Source organism: Echeneis naucrates, chromosome 1 (assembly GCF_900963305.1).
Source record: "Echeneis naucrates chromosome 1, fEcheNa1.1, whole genome shotgun sequence".
Classification (NCBI taxonomy): domain Eukaryota; kingdom Metazoa; phylum Chordata; class Actinopteri; order Carangiformes; family Echeneidae; genus Echeneis; species Echeneis naucrates.
In genome coordinates, this window is record NC_042511.1 from 21,625,462 (window position 1) to 21,641,974 (window position 16,513).

Sequence of the window (16,513 nt, forward strand, 5' to 3'; positions counted from 1 at the left end):
CACTTGTAGACAGAGCAAAGATGTAAACCAGCACCCCTCTTGGTTGTAATCCCCGGGCAGCTCAGAGTCTGGCTGGCCTCCTCTGGCTCTGGTTGACAGGTCTTGCTGCTCCTGTCCTTATTTGGTCTGGAGGTTCAGCTCCACTCTGAGGCCTTGGAGGTCCCACTTGCACATTCCAGCCACTATTGATCTGGATGAGACCCAGGACTCACTCTGGTTAACAATCCAGTTTCATTTTGAACTAGACTTTTCACCACATCATTTGACCACAAATTAAATTTGTCATAAATTACTACTCTGCTCTGTTTATTTATTTTGTTTTTCAGATCTGCTATTCATCTGTATAATATCCAAATACAAAAACATTAAGTCAGATGTGTCAGGCTCTCACTCAATAAAGTTTCCATCATGCAAAATAGTGTGTTGGGTCAAGTTGTGCAAATTAAAAACTGCACCACCAGATCCATCACCTGCATCCAGCTTTGGAAGTCTTATTCTGTGCAAAGTGCTTCAAAGTGGAATAGATTAATCAATTATTGCTACAGTTACAAAGACGATTGGGGGGGGGGGGGGGGGGGGGGTTGGTAAATATCTCCAGCAGTGCTGGAAGTCCCATGAAAAACAGTCTCGTCAAATAAAATGTACCATGTTCTGCTGCTTGCATAATGTTTGCTGAAAACTACAAAACCCTGAGGAACTCCATGACTGTGACCTATTGTCAACAATATCTTTCATCAGGAGGACAAAAATGGGACATGGAGCCAAGTACTACTGAGCAGACAGATGGAATAATAAAAGCTGGGTCTTATTATGGATTTGTTGACACTAAGGAAACTATATTTAACCAGCCTTCTCCTTTTGCCCACTGGAGGTCAGCGAAAACAAGATTTTGAGCGGCTGTCTGGTTGTTATCAACTTATAGTGGATATCATAATTTATTATTTTTTTTATATATCTGTGGTTAACATTCTTAGATATATTTTTTTCCACATTCAGCATATCCAAGCGAAAACATTGTGCAATCTCAAAACAGTTGCCATGTCAGAGACTATCAGTGTTGTTCTATGTAGGTGTAAGACAGGCAAATGAGTATCACCAAATCTGTGTTTATAGTAAGAAACGCTGAAGGGTACCTTTAAACTTTTAGTTTTCCTTTTCAGTCACCACCAGACAGTTATCTCTATCTGTCAAGGTGAAAGAAAAAAAGAATATATTTCATCTACCAGCTGGATTTTATTAGCAATACAGCCTCATAAAATCATCCAACAAATACTATTGATATTGTATAAATACTAAGGTCCAAGAGTGTGCATTGAATTTGATATTAACATGAATAAGAGTTACATTTTCAATTACATATACAAACATGGCATAAGCCAAATGAATGTCTTCTGTCCCAAATCTGTTGCTATTGTTGTATCAAAGGCTAAATGAATGTTTTAGGGATGTAGAGTTTATGCACACACCGTCATACACTTTCCTGATGTTTTCTAGTCTAAATATGCATCAATGAATTTTTTGCATCACAAAAGAAGTTTACATATACATGGCTATTAAATAAGTGAGTTGGATGTAAGGCAGCAATCACCAACTCTACTTAATCTACCTACAAAAAGTTCAGTTTAAATACATCACCGATTTCTATGACAACAAATGACTGAAAAGGAAAAAAAAAAGAAAAAGAAAAAAAGTGGAAATTAGCTACAAAGATGCCAAAAAAGTGAAGAAAGAAAGAGAGGAAACCAAATGTGATGGTGGGTGAGAAAAAGCTCACTTTATAAAGAAAGTGGATGTTGGCCATTTAACAGCTCTCATACAAAAACAGCACAGACGCACAGTGTACACCTTCTGAAAGAGTGGATAACAGGGGTGACATGAAAGACAGTGAATGATCAAACAAAATATACTTTAAGGTGCTTTAACATTGGTTTTGTTGTCAGTGTCCATCCTTTGTGAAACACAAAATGAGAAACAACAACAAAACATACTCACTGAGGAGGACAAGCGGCGATGGAAAATGCAAATAATTCCAGATAGTACATGAACACATTAGCAGTGACACACTACCTATTCACTCTGATGACAGGAAAAACTGCAGTTACATGATTTTAGTTTTTCAATAAAATCCTATTTCATCGTGTCTGATTTAAATAAATTCCACATAAAACAAGACATCTGGTGACTCAACATCAACCCATTGTGTTATTTCTAAGCACCTACCTGCATAATGATACTAGACAATAAAATAACACATTCAAATGTGAGTTTTCTTCAGTCATAACATGTTAAAAAGCTACACAATGTTTCTTCCTCTTTTCCTCTTAATCTTATAACATAGTTTAGTCCAGCATTTGTCCTCTAATAAATATAATACCTAAAAGGTTGTTAACCTTTTTGCATACACTTCTCACACCAATGACCAATATCCCGCAAAAAGTCATAGTGACCTCATGTGTACAAAATCTGAAGTGAAATCTGAAATAAAACAAACACAAAATTGTGTTAAAAATTTAGTTAAAGTGCATCCATCCTAGTGTGAAAATGAGTAAGTCGAAAATATTTGTAATTTCTAATCTTATACTTTAAATCTAACGTATTAGGATTAGACAGTGAGCAGAACTTAGTCAGTAATGTATTTTATACTTCCTCATTTGCAGTGATTTAAAATAACTGCTTGATTTTGACTCATCAAATCTCTAAATTCAAACCAACAAATCAATACATTGGGTAACATAATATTGGTACATGCACAAGCTGTTCCACATGTGACTATGTGGAGAAACTCCTTTTACTGACATACAACAGGCCTGCTGACAGAATACTGTTTGTGCAACTCTCTCTGCACTGAATGTCTTTGTGAGCACAACACTGAAATGAAATGTTCTGAAGTTAGAGATACTGCCCAAAATGAAAATAAGAAAGAGATTGTGGTGATCTTACTGCCCTTAAACAGTTGAAAAAAAGAGAAAAACCAAACCACCTTGCACTGTTCACTATTAATGACTGTTTGCAAAGTTTGTTTCATCATTCCATCAGTTAAAGATTAAAGGTCTCTGACTGGAGCGCAAAGTTTGGGTTGTCCGTGATAGAAAAATAAGGATAAAAAGATAAGTTTAGAAAAACAACATTAGTTTGTAGAAGTCTTCCATTAAAGATGGCTAGTTAGAGCTAAATGTTCTGTCTGTGTGAAGCTGACAAGCCACACATGCACGGGAACACATAGATGTGCGAGAGGGTCTCTGTGGCCTGCCGCTTGGACTAAGAGTGAGGGTGAGGATTGAGGGCGTCCTGTATGTGGTGCTGCGCTGAGGGGTGATGAACCTGTCACAGAGACTTGGCGAAACTGGGGGGTGGCGGGGGTGGCTGGAATCATCATTGTAGCTGCTTTACGTAGTTTCCTGGGAAGGTTCCAAACAACTTGCTCCTTCGAGAGGTCCCTTCAGAAACAGAGAGTGGCACGATGAGATCTGCAGCGATAGTTAGAAACTAACACTTCCGAGCGACATTCACTGTAGAGAGAAGCAAAGGTCAAAGTGTCTCTGGAGTATCCGACTGACACTGTTCAGTTGTGAGAGACAACGTCCACGTCAGAGACACGCTAACAAATATGTGGTGGGACCACACTGCCATCTAGTGGGAGCTGTGGAAATCCCATACCGGCAGATAAAGCAGAGATTGTGGTGGATCAAAGAGGACAGAATGAAATATTGGAATATTTAATTACTTAAATATGTCAGTAATTAATTAAATACCAATTAATTTAATGTAAAAAAATATATAGTTATTTCACAATTTAATTAATAATTTCATGGTCCTGTGTTGCAGTGCTTCAGGAATTTATTTTATCTGTCAAACCAACCCATCATAGTCAGTGGGCGGGGCTAACGCAAACCAAGTCTAATCGATTGCTTTAGTGGGGCCTGGAAGTCTTTCAAAACATTGCCGCTACGGAGGATGTGCTTCAACTTTCTCGTGAGTTGGTGACAGACATTTTAGACCTTGCAGAGTACGTGGAAGCAGGACCTGCTGACCCAGAGCATGTTGTGTGTAAAGCAGAGGAATTTATTGAAGTTGTGGCGTTATTTCCGCACTTTTCGACCAAGATAATGACCGCAAATTTAGAAGTAGTACTCCATCGCTTCACTGGCACCAGGGCTCAACAGGCACAAAGACCAGGACGTTTGGCATTTAACATACCAACTACAGTTCTGGAGCACTGAGTTTTTTTCGGTATACCAGCTTGTCAAATTGCAGCAATGCTCAGAATGTCAACGAAGACTATTAGGAGGCGTGTGCAATAAAGCGGTCTGAGATATTTACAATAAATTCATGAGTTTTCAGTTTATGAATTGCTGGTCTCCTCGTAGTGGTTAGCACTGTTGCCCCATAATAAGAAAGTCCCAGGTTCGGTTCCCGGCCTGGGTTCCTTCTGTGTGGAGTTTGCATGTTCTCCCCGTGTTTGCGTGGGTTTCCTCCGGTTACTCCAGTTTCCTCCCACCATCCAAAGCCATGCACGCATAGGTTAATTGGAGACTCTAAATTAACCGTAGGTATGAATGTGAGCGTGAGTGGTTGTTGATCTCTGTTTGTACTTGTGTGTTGGCCCTGTGATGGACTGGCGATCTGTCCAGGGTGTAGCCTGCCCAGTGTGTGCTGGGATTGGCTCCAGCAGCCCTGCGACCCGGGTTTGGATAAAGCGGATGAAGATGAGTGAGTGAGTGGTCTCCTCCGGTTATTACGCCTAGCCTAGCATTATTCGTTGTTAATGTTTTTGTTTGCAAGAGTTGTGCATGTTCCAGGTAAGAATATGGCCAGGATGTTCATCCTTCCCGGGATTATTTCGCCATAACATACATTATACATTGTGGCCGTATTATTAACTGGAACATGCACACCTCTTGCATTGAGGCCAGTGAAAATGGGAAGCGTTTGTGTTATACTTGGCAGAAATATTAAATCTGCATTGAAATTCAATTGTGTCTAAGCTGAAACAAACACAAAAAACATTGGATCAGTTTTGGATCCATCTTTTGTTGTTGAATGTCAATTTTTCCAGAATCACCTTTGTGTGTTGTGAAGCCAGTTTGTGGGGAAAAATCTTTAATATGGTGAACATCAATGAGACAGGGCTCTGACTATTATTTGTATTGCTATGTTTAATTTTTTATTGGTATATGTGGTCCTATTGAAGGTCTGGGTCCACAGTTTGTCACTGTGTGTGTGTGTGTGTGTGTGTGTGTGTGTGTGTATATATATATATATATATATATATATATATATATATATATATATATATCTATCAGGTTCAGGTGGAGATAGTTTGAACTGTTTTATTAACAGCCGTGTGGTTTTGTTTGGTGGTTCAAAACCTGAGAGCTCCTTCTGAGCAGTAACATGAATCTAAGGGGATGTCTGATCATTAAATGTGTAAAAAATAAGAAAAAACTAGGCTACACATATATGTAATAGTTACATATAACTAATTATTTGTAATTATTTTACCTTGGCTGTACTTGGTTGGTTATTGTATGTTTATGTTTGCTTGTCTTCATGTGCATTTCTGCATATACTGTAATTGTACTGAGAGATATAAACCCTTTGAATGGGGTCACTTCAGTGGCTTCTCTGGCCCCTTTTATTTTTTCATGGAGATGTTTTCAGAAAAGACATTTATTACTTAGAATCAGCCCCCCAATATTAGTTTTTATTTTTATATTTTTTAATTAAGGGATGCATCCCCTCTTCTTACCAACAAACCAGCCATCATCGCACTTCTCCATCACGTCAACAATGTCTCCCTCCTTAAGCTCCAGCTCGTCCTCGTTGCGAGGCATGTAGTTGTACAGGGCTTGGTACCTGTGTTTGAAAAAGTGAGATTTGTGACTCTTTATCCAGCATTTTTCACTCATTCCCTATGTTCTTTTGCAACACAAATATGTTAAAACGTCATGCAAATAAAGCAGCTACAATAACTGGTAACAAGTGCTTTTCTACACTTAAGCCAAAATAGACATGTATTTATTGGAACAGTTCATAGCAATGTGTAAAGATCATAATAACATTAATAATGACTTACGGGTCTCCTCCACCATGGAGGGCATCCTGTACTAATCGCTGAGAGAAGGAAAAAGAGAAAAACAAACACAAAAGGTAAACCAAAATGTGGTATTTGTGGGGCTTAAATGAGGGTTTGAGGATTTTGAAGCTTAACGCTTTGATGTTCTCACTGAGAGATGCTAAGAGTTTAGTAAAACAGCATACTTTAGCATGCATGTTACAGAATATGTGACCATCAGTCACATATCAGTCATGAATGACAAGGCTATCTCTAAAGGTTTCCTCCCTGCAAATAGACATGAGAACAGTAAGTGCAAGGTTGAGTGAAGACATGCCCCCCTACCCTTCGACCTCTAATGGGTGACAGATAGGACCGCCGGGACAAGATGGGGCTACGAGGAGGTTTACCACCAACAAGTGGATCCTGTTTAACAGGCAGAAAGACCAGAAGCAACAGCAACCGAGTCAGCAGCTTTTAACTATGAGCTGAGGACACGCACTGTGGGCTAATGACATGCTATAAAAAAAATCATCCATCAACACAGATGTCATATATGGAATCCTCCTGGACACAGCACACACTAATTCAAGAATATTCTCTGCTTGCCATAAATCATCACAGAGCAGTTCATGTTAGCCTACGCTAAACGTTAGTTTGCAAAACACGTAGTAGTCTCTGATAGGTTACGTAATTAGCTTCAACTAATTATGATTCATGACTCCATTAATAAAATTTTGATTGTTTGCTTAGTTTATGAAAAGTTCATGAAGGACAAAAAATGGCTGTCACATTATTTCAGATATAGAAGGGCCCTGTCAGGTTTTTGCCACCACAAGCATGACCAGAAACAACTCTGTTATCTCCACATTCCAGCGTTACCTTGACCTTGGAAGACCTATGTCCTGGATGGGGTACAGTGGGGGGAGTTGGGGGAGAGCGGGTAGTAGGGAGGGAATGAGAAGCGGGATTAAGGGGAGACAGAGGGGGAAAGGGAATAGGAGACTCTGAGTCAGGACAGGATGTGAACAAATGGGATGGACAGGGAGAGTTTGATGGTTGAGGGACTGAGTGCTGTGTGAAAACGTTTGGAGAGGTTTGAGAGGAGCGGAAGGGGGATGGGGAGATGGGTGGAGGGGGAGAGACTGGGGGCAGGGGCGATGTTGTGAGGTGAGGAAAGGATGGGGGTCGAGGGGAGCAAGGGGGAGATGGAGGGATGGTGTTATGATCGTGCTGTTGTGAGTGTGAGGAAGAGGACAGAGGAGGCGGAAAAGAAGAAGTAGATGATGAAGAAAAAGGAGTTATGCAGGTGGGAGGTGCTCGTATGGAAGGTGAGGAGAGGCCAGGGTGAGAAAACCGTGTCACAGTGGAAGGAGGGACATCAGCCTAAGGAGGCAATGACACACACATCAAAACTGAAGCTAAAACACATAATGCTAACTTAAGAAATCCTTTCATGGCTGTACCTCTATCTGTGCATGGAGTCTTTGATTTAAAACTCTTGCATCCTCCTCTTTCTCTTGGAAAGCTTCATCCTCTTCCTCAATGAACAACTCAGTAAATCCCTTTCCCTTGACTGATGCTGGTCTTTGAAACTTGGTTGGTTCTTCATCATTCAGAGACCTTGGCTGCTTTCCCCAGGTGACAAACAGCGGCTCCACCGTTACAGGCTTGTGTACCTGGACCTCTAACTGAACGCTGCCTGTTTGTTCGCTGGCCGGAGCGACTGCTGGGAGTTTATCTGTTTTCTGATGAGATCCTTTTTTTAACTTAGACCTGCCCTGGGGTTTATTGGTTGGTGTAGCTGGTGGGGAATCTACTGGAGGCAGTCTTGAAAAATCAACATTGTCTATGCTGCTAGAACCATCAAGAATCAGAAACAATAGCTCATCATAAGGGTCTTTTACTCGCAGCTCAATGTCAGAGGTTTTGCTGCCCCTGTTTACTGATGCAGTGGGCTTATGTTGACACTGTGGACTTTGTGTGGGTGATTTTATTGGCTCTAGTGGTGTGCAGAAAAAAACCTCTGGCTTAGTGATGCAAAACTTTCGGGCTGTTTCAGTGAAGCTCCTATTGCTGCTGTATTGTTGAGAAGAGCCCGTTACTGGAGAGGTAAGTGAGAAATGAAGAGTAGGAGGAGGAGGAGGAGGTTGGGAGAAAGGCACAACAGCTGCGGTGTGACCTAAACTGAGTTTTTCTTCTTTTAAAGGAGTTCTGGAAAATGTGTAGGGTTGAAAAGTAAAGTCTCTCAGTGTTGGTGCAGGTGAAGGTGAATGTGAGGGTGAAAGTGAGGGCGCCTTAGGCTCCAGAGCCTTTAGAAAAAGCACATGGTCAGGTGGAAGAGGGGGAGGTGTGGGTGGTACAGGGGTGGTGCTGAAGGAGGGAACAGGAGAGGATGCCGATGGGACCATTGTGAGGAACAGCCACTCGTCTGTGACAGCTTGGAGGTCAAGCCTTCTCAGTGAGGGTTGAGGGGAGGGGAGGTCATGGGTGGTCGAGGATGGAGGTAGATGGTAGAAAGGCTCCAGGAAAGTAAAGTGAAGAGGACAGAGATTGATTTATAAAAACGTGAAAGACATGCACAGCATGTGTTTGGTATGTGTGCTCGCCTGAGTAGTGTTCAACAAGCTATGATTACTGTATTTGCTCTGTTATGCAGATCATGCATTTATTTGTTTATTTAATATTTTATATATATTTAATGTATCGACATGTTAAATAATGTTCTTTGAGTGTTGAAAATGAAAACATTTGTTTGCTGTTGTAATGTTGGCTAACATTTGTAATAAATGTAAATAATAATAAATATAAATCAATTACGAAAGAAGCTCAAGGTGATTATTGTTTTCAATTTAAAGCAATTCAAAATTAAATAATTAATGAAAATGTGTAACTTTAGTGTACTGTATGTTTGCAGCGACTTCCATACCTTGACGGGTGTACTGCTTGGTGTCTTTTTGCTAGGGCGACCATGTGGCTCTATGTAGTGGGCGGAGCCCTTCGATGGGGAGCGCTTGATGATGTCAACGTAAGACACAGGAAAGATGCCCTGTTTGGTTGTGTCTGGGATCTTTCCTTCATACCAGTTCTGATCCACCTGCCTTATCACAATCACTCGCTCGCCCTGTACACACAAAGACACACACACTCACATCACTTTAATTTATTTTCTAATCTAATAATTAATAATTGTCTCCACAAAACATAGATGGATAGAACACTGTGGAAATTAAGAAGACATATTCAAGACATATTGAAGATTAAGAAAATCTGTAAATACTCCTATTTGGTAAGTTTGATTTGTCCTAAATAGTGTACATCCCTGCCCACTTTAGGGCAGGAAGCTTTTAATTTTTCTTTTTAAATACAATTACAAATTGTAAATAAAATTGAAAGACTCCATGAGTATCAATAACAGACCGCGTTTCACACAACCTCTAAATACCAAGACTGCAGAGGAGATTTTCATCTTAGAATTAGGTACCAATGGCATGTATATAAGCAGGCTACCTTTCTGAGAGAAAGCTCCACATTTGTGTCAGCATTGAAGTTGTAGCGTGCCACTGCCTCTCCAATCTCTCTGACCTGTGCTGGTGGAGGAGGACGGATCGGCTGCTGCTTCTCTGTGGACGGCATCTTCTGTGTGAGTGAACATTGTGAATGGGAGGAGATGAAGTATGCAGTAATTAAGGCTCAACAAATGTACACTCTAACATATATAGAACCAACAAACAGACTGATATGTTTGTTGTGAATTTACCTCTACATATGAAATGGGGAATATTCCCACCCGTCCACGATGCTCTCCTTCATACCAGTTGTTGTCTATCTGCCTGATGATGTTCACCGCATCACCCTTTTTAAAAGTCAGCTCCCTATGACACAGTCATATGATTAAAGGATCATTGCAATCAACCTGGATCGACTGCATAAGGATTAGGAAACTGAAACCAACAAGTCACAAGCACAGCATCAGTTCATTAAATAACATCTGATGCAGATTGTCAGCCACCACAATGAAGTGAACTCCAGCACAAAAGAAAGCAGCTAAAGCAACGCACACCTTCGTAAAATCTCAAAAAAATTTAAATAATAAATAAATAAATAAACAAGCAACTAAATAAATAACAAAATCTATTAAAACTATTCAGGAGTGGCTGTGAAAGTAATGACAGTATCTTAAAAAGCAAAAAAGGTCCATGCAAGAAAACGCCTGTCAATGTGAAAGAATAACATTTACAGCAGCAGACTGGAGATGTCTAGATGTCCTGTTAGACACTCATGCAGAAAGCCTTACACCTGTGCATGTACTGTGGTTTTCCTGTACTCACTTAGCTGTTTGTGCCTTAAAATCAAAAATGGCTCTTGCAGGCTGTTTCTGATGGAGGAGAGAGAACAGAATGAGTTGTGTCATCTGTTTATGGGAGACCTGGGAGATGAGAGTTGCACACAGAAAGCCAGCAAGCATTACCAGGTATAACATTACACACAGCTTTTGATGTTTGCCAGAATATATGATTGTGCTCTGATGTTGTAAAACTGAAGAAAAAAAAATATTTCAGGTTGAAGCTCGGCACGCTATTTTCTTATGCCAACAATCAATTAATACATCTCATTTAAGTGTAAGTGAAAGGTGGTATATCAAAATGGTGATGATGTCTGTAGTGGAGACTGGTGCTGTGAATACTAATGACCAGCTAACGTTGTACCTCTCTGTCCGGAGTAGGTCTTCTACTCTGGGGGGTGTGGCGTCCATCCATAGTGGAGTAACTCCTGGACACATCCTGGTCTATAAATGGTAGAGACATATGGCAAAAGTCACAGGAGTCACCAAAGTAACTACAATCATGCCACGTGTATTCTCAGAATAGAAAAATATGCTTTAGGAAGTACTGAATGGTAAAGTGATGACACCATTCCAACAGGCAAATGAGGGAATGAAAGTCTGGGTAAAAACTGGTGATTTATTTCCATTACATGGGGAAAACAAAATGATTGGACTTTTCCCACAGTATGACACAAAGAGATGCATGCAATCCTTCAAAACGAAACAAGGAAAATACAGCCCAAAAAATATGACAAAACCATTTTCAGACATAAAAGCAAATGGTTTAAGGCAAAGAAAATGACCATGGGACAAGGAGGTGGCTCCATAAATCATTCTGAAAAACAACCAAAACAATATTCAAATTATACAGAGGAATATTCACATTCATTTACTTCATTCAGAGTAACACACCATAAATTCTCAAGTATTAATTCAACTACTGAGAAACTCAACCTTCATTTGAGACACTGTTCTCAATGTTTAATTCTAATTCTATATTTTATATATATTATATATTTTGCCATTATTTCTTTTAGCATTAAGGTACTTCAACCTAAAAATCAGGACCCATCCAGCAATGGTGGGTGGATAGTTTGAAAGGTTGGTTCAAACTGCATAATCATTCTGGTAGCTCTTTGATGTGACTCTTCATCACGTCATTAACATTATACTGAATGAAAGAATTGGGTTTCACTTGAGAATTTTTGGTGGCCAGGTGTGACCAGGTAGCTGTAGGTTGTATGAATACGTGGAAAAGTGCAGTAATGGGTGTGTTGGCTGAACATCAAGGGGAGTAGGGCAACAAGCGCAGGCTGAAAGACACTAAAGGTATGTGATTGATGTTGTGATTTTGTATGAATAATGTACATGTAGAGAAGAAAAAAATCTGTGTGTAGGTATATCTGGCTGGATGACAAAGTGTACATACATATACTTAAGTTGTGATATGTGCATTATCTCCACCTGAGTAACAGAGACCATTTCCATTGCCCTGCTCCTCGCCATATTCATTTGTGTTTGAGGTGTCTGAGTGGCGTCCATAACAGGCACTGATTGGTGACTGTAGCTGTGGTGATTGTAGTCGTGGCGTGGAAGGATCTTCTCTGTATGAGGCAAACCCAGTGGGGCTTCCATCTGGGTACAAAGATGCAGAGGAATAACCTCCATGCCAGCACCCCCTCCTCCCCCGCAGTGAGGAGCTTCGCTCAGGCACATTTGGCAGCAGTTCGGCCAGTATTCTCCTCAGGATACTATCATCAGGTGCCCTTGTGCCTCTTTGGCCTCTTTCTGCTTGAATGTGCTCATATATGTCTCTCAAGGCTGCATCTAGTGCTTCATAAATGGCCTGCTTTGACTTAGGTCTGCTACCTCGGCCTCCGCCACCACTGGTTCTTCTAGAGGTAGGTGGTGAGCCCTTTTTCCTGCGGAAAGGCACTGGGCTGACCAGGAAGGCCAGCTTGGACATCGCTAGCTGGGACTGTGAAATCTGTGTTTGGGAATGACTGCTGCAGCCCTGCTGTGAAGGTCTCTGGTGCTCCTGGCGTGCTCGTTCTCTCTCATGGCGAAGCATGGTTGTGAAACGGGTATAAGAGGCTGGGCAGTGGCCTTTGCAGGTGCTGATAAGATGGCGGTGTTGGTAACCCTGACTCTGGCCTAGATTTTGTTGACTGGGGTGGTGGTGATGGTGGTGATGGTGGTGGTGATGACGAAGGTGGTGGTGGCGGAGGGTTGACGAGCCATACAAGCTCTCAGAGGAAGTTAGCGAGCAATGGTCAAAGTCACTCTCACTGCAAAAGGAGGAGCCTTCCACCTGGATGAAGTCGCTTAGCTCTGATGCCACAGCATCTTGTTCACTGTCAGAATAATCCTGGTTGGCATGCGGGCCACGTGGGACGAGAGGAGCTGGAAAGGACAGCCCAGGGCCAGGCTCTGGCCCACGAGGCTGGCCCTCAGGTGGGCTACGAGGTCGATGCAAGTGATCCATTCTGTGAGGTACTGCTCCGCTGTTGCCGTTGTCTTCCTCTAGTAAAGATTCTATGGAAAAGCGCCGTTTTGGGAAGCAGGGTGTGGCCCCACCACCACTGCTGGCTCGAGAGGATGAATCACCTGGTGTGGTGGTTCCTGACGGCACCTCACTGTCACCCAAATTAGGCATTGATTTGGACTTCTGAATGAGACGCTCATATTCAGAAATGCGGTTTGGCACCATATCACGTGGCACCTCCACGCCCCAAGAGGGTGCCCAAGGAGAGAGGCGATGTCGGTGCAGGTGAGGTTGGCGCTCGAGCTCCAGGATACGTGCACGGACTGAGCGAATGACTTCGGATGGGATGAGCTGAGCTCGGTCAATCTGGTGCATTTTGCGATAGAGCTGGAGAAAGCCTGGTGAATCATGGGCCCGTCGCCGATGGAGTCGTGGCAATGAGCGAGCAGAAGTCGATCCAGCTGAACCTGAGGTATTCCCATCACACACCAGTGACCCAGCACTTTCTGAACGGGTAGCGTTGTGCCCACCTGAGCCAGAATGTCCATCATTGAGTAAATCATCACAGCTGCGGGATTTGAGCTTGGCAGGGGATCGTGGTACCTCCTCCACACTCCTCCATCTCTCAGCATCCTGGCGTTTAGTCTGCCAACTGTTCTGACAGCAAACAGACTGCCTGGAGGAGGAGCTTCCTTCCTGGCTAGTATCCTCTTGGCAATGGTCAGGGTCAGAGGGGACTGGGGGTAGATAGGGGCGCTGATACGGACCTGGGGAGGTCAAACTGTTTGAATACATGTTGCATGTGTCCCCACCTTTCAGATGTCCAAAACAGAGCAGCGTGATGAGAGAGAAGGAGGAAAGCAGGTTAAGCAATAATACACAGCAAAAAAGAGGGAAGAGCTTTAGAGGGGGAAGAATTAGACACAAAAAAGGCGGGGAGAAAAGATAGTTGTGTTGGGGTTTCTTCAGACTTCCACCAACCGCATTCGAGGAAATTTCAGACAGATATTACAGTGCAAATAACACAACATATAACATAGCTTCTCTGTTATTTGTGGTGACCACTGTGCATGTAAGGGGAAAGACAAAGCAAAAAAGGTAACAGGTGAAAAGGAGATTTCCATGTATGCATGCAGACCTTTGGCTTTGGAGGGTGAGGATGGTGAGGAACGGATGACAGGTTTCTTTAGGCTGCTGCTGGGTCTGTAGGCATCCACTGGCTTAGGAGAAGTAGCGGCTCTGCTTTGAGACTTAGCATTCAATTGGGAACTTGACGGCTCCGACTTCCTTCTCTTCCTGTAGTCACTTGCAGCACTGCAACACAATGAGGCATGAGGCATATGAAATTTGTATTGAAGATTGTTTTGTGAAAAGCCAGTTAATCTACACACAAAGACTGCTTGTAATCATGTTTAAAGAGCACATTCGGTCGGTAAATACAGACAAATGAGCTTTACATCTATTGTTACTGTTACATGCATTGCTGCTGTTGCCAATATTCATTTTGTTGGAAACATTCATATTAAACATCAACAATCTTTGGCACAAACAAAACTAAAAGATTTTATGTACGCATGTCGTATTTCATCCTATTATGCTTGTCCAAACAAGATGAGACAGCAGAGTTACCCTAACTTTTCTTTTTCAAAATGCCAAAAAAAAAAAATAAATAAATATATATATATATATATACCAACAACCAAAAAGCAAAACATTAGACCTTCTATTGAAAACAAACCCAGTGAATGTCACTTCTTTGAATTATATGGCCTATTCATCACATCCCATTTCTGCCCTTTCTGTTCACCGAGGAAAATGCGACTGAATAAGCAGACCATTGATGAAAGGCAGCCGGATGAGAGGAGGAAGGAGGAGGGGGGTGTTGAGGGAAGGATAGGCTGTGAAGGGCAGAATCAATGGATGTGCTGGGTTAATTTATTCTGGCTCTGCGAGAGGGAGTTGCAAAGTACCCTGCCTTCAGTGACAAAGAAAAGCAAATAAAGACTAACACTAATCCTTGCAAACCATTACTAATAGCAGCCACAGAGCCTATTTGCACCAGAGACAGGGCAAGAAAGCACACAGTTTTGATTCCGTGCTGAAAAACAACAACGGTTGTGGAGAGGATAGAGGAGGGGGATGGGTGAAGCAGACAGAAATAAAAGAAACAGAGGTTACCTTGCAGGTCTCTCCGGAGCCTTGTCAGCAGGAGTGATGTGCAGGGATGTCTGAAATAGGGCAGACAACAAAAGAGAAAAGTGAGCTCCACAAGAACAAAGACTAGAGGCAGTGCAGCTCAAAATGCACAGCCTGCATGCGGTTGTCTCTGTGCTACACTCAAAACTCCGCCAGTGTAAGGTGCTGAGATAGATGCTGGTTCCACATGGCACACCTGATTGCAAAGAAGCCTACCGGTGTTAATGCAGAAGATAAATTTCTACGCTCTCTTGCTGCAGAGGATGATGGTAAAGGTGAGAGAGCAAAGGATGTTATGGGCAGAGCTTGGGGGGGACAAATGTTGCCCTGTAAAATCTGGCATGGATCAGCTGGAATGGGTCTTAATGATAAAGAATGTTTAGACCTTTGGCAAAGGGCTATGGAAGGAAATACAATCATGTCAAAAACAAACAATAAAAGATGTCAACATTTTGTTTTGAGCTCAAAATGAAATCTAGATTTTTATGATATTTTCACTGACACATAAGCAGAAAAACAAACAAAAAACAGCAAACAAACTTACATTTCAAAGCTTATTCAAAAGCCTCACAAAACAACCACGTATGACTTGCTTGCTATGTTGAATTTGTGAGATTAAAAAACACAATTTTAAAATTCATGAATGAGATTACCTCAATATGCTGGCGAGCGGAGATGTCTGGATTATAATCCAGTCGTTTTTTAGGAGGCTTGAGCCCCAAGCAGCAGCAGTGAGCAGGAAGAGGAAGAGGAGGAATAGGAGGCAGGTGAAGATGAGGTGAAGGAGGAGAAGCAGTAGTGACATCAAGGGGAGAAAACAAACAAACAAACAAAAAAAAAAAAGAAACGTGGAGAGAGTGACACCCATTAGGGAATCGGAGTAATCACAGATGGGCTAGTTTACAAAAGGCTGCACATGTAATTTGCAGGTATTATGGAGATGTAGGCACACAATCTATGTGCATCACACTTTCACTTACAAACACAAGCACACACCTGCACATCAACACGCTAGTTCATATGCACAGTCTATTGTTCTATACTAATCTCAAAATATCAGCATTATATTTCAGAGTAGTGGTGCCAAAATAAATGGGGCCTGCTACATCACACACACACACACACACACACACACACACACACACACACACACACACACACACATACATACAAAGATGTGTCCATGTACCACACACACATGCAGAGTGTGACAGCAAGCTAAAGCAGACATCCGAGTGAAGCGCAGGCTGCAGTGTTGTATTCATTTGAATCCTGAATACTGTGATTTAGTGCGGATGCAAACTATTGTCAACTCAGTTGGCCAAAACATGTGACTGCCAACTCAATAAACACTCAAACACTGTACATACTGTGAGAGGCTGTCCCCACAGGACCGGTCAGTGCTTGAAGGGAAACCATCTACATTCTAAAGGCTTATTCAGTGATGTGA

At 42.0% G+C, this 16,513-nt stretch overlaps 1 protein-coding gene across 1 annotated transcript in view; it reads right to left on the reverse strand.

Moving 5' to 3' along the window:
• Window positions 1-1,255: 1,255 nt before the first annotated feature.
• Window positions 1,256-16,513, reverse strand: part of sorbs2a (sorbin and SH3 domain containing 2a) — a 29,709-nt gene continuing 14,451 nt past the window's right edge. Inside the window, exons 12-22 of the mRNA XM_029510268.1 lie at window positions 15,717-15,773; window positions 15,046-15,095; window positions 14,006-14,181; window positions 10,765-10,844; window positions 10,387-10,484; window positions 9,816-9,930; window positions 9,566-9,694; window positions 8,985-9,179; window positions 6,077-6,114; window positions 5,750-5,856; window positions 1,256-3,437 (exon numbers count right to left, since the gene is read on the reverse strand). Of these exons, the coding sequence (XP_029366128.1) occupies window positions 3,373-3,437; window positions 5,750-5,856; window positions 6,077-6,114; window positions 8,985-9,179; window positions 9,566-9,694; window positions 9,816-9,930; window positions 10,387-10,484; window positions 10,765-10,844; window positions 14,006-14,181; window positions 15,046-15,095; window positions 15,717-15,773 (1,110 nt within the window). The 3' untranslated portion in view covers window positions 1,256-3,372. The remainder of the gene's footprint in view (window positions 3,438-5,749; window positions 5,857-6,076; window positions 6,115-8,984; window positions 9,180-9,565; window positions 9,695-9,815; window positions 9,931-10,386; window positions 10,485-10,764; window positions 10,845-14,005; window positions 14,182-15,045; window positions 15,096-15,716; window positions 15,774-16,513) is intronic.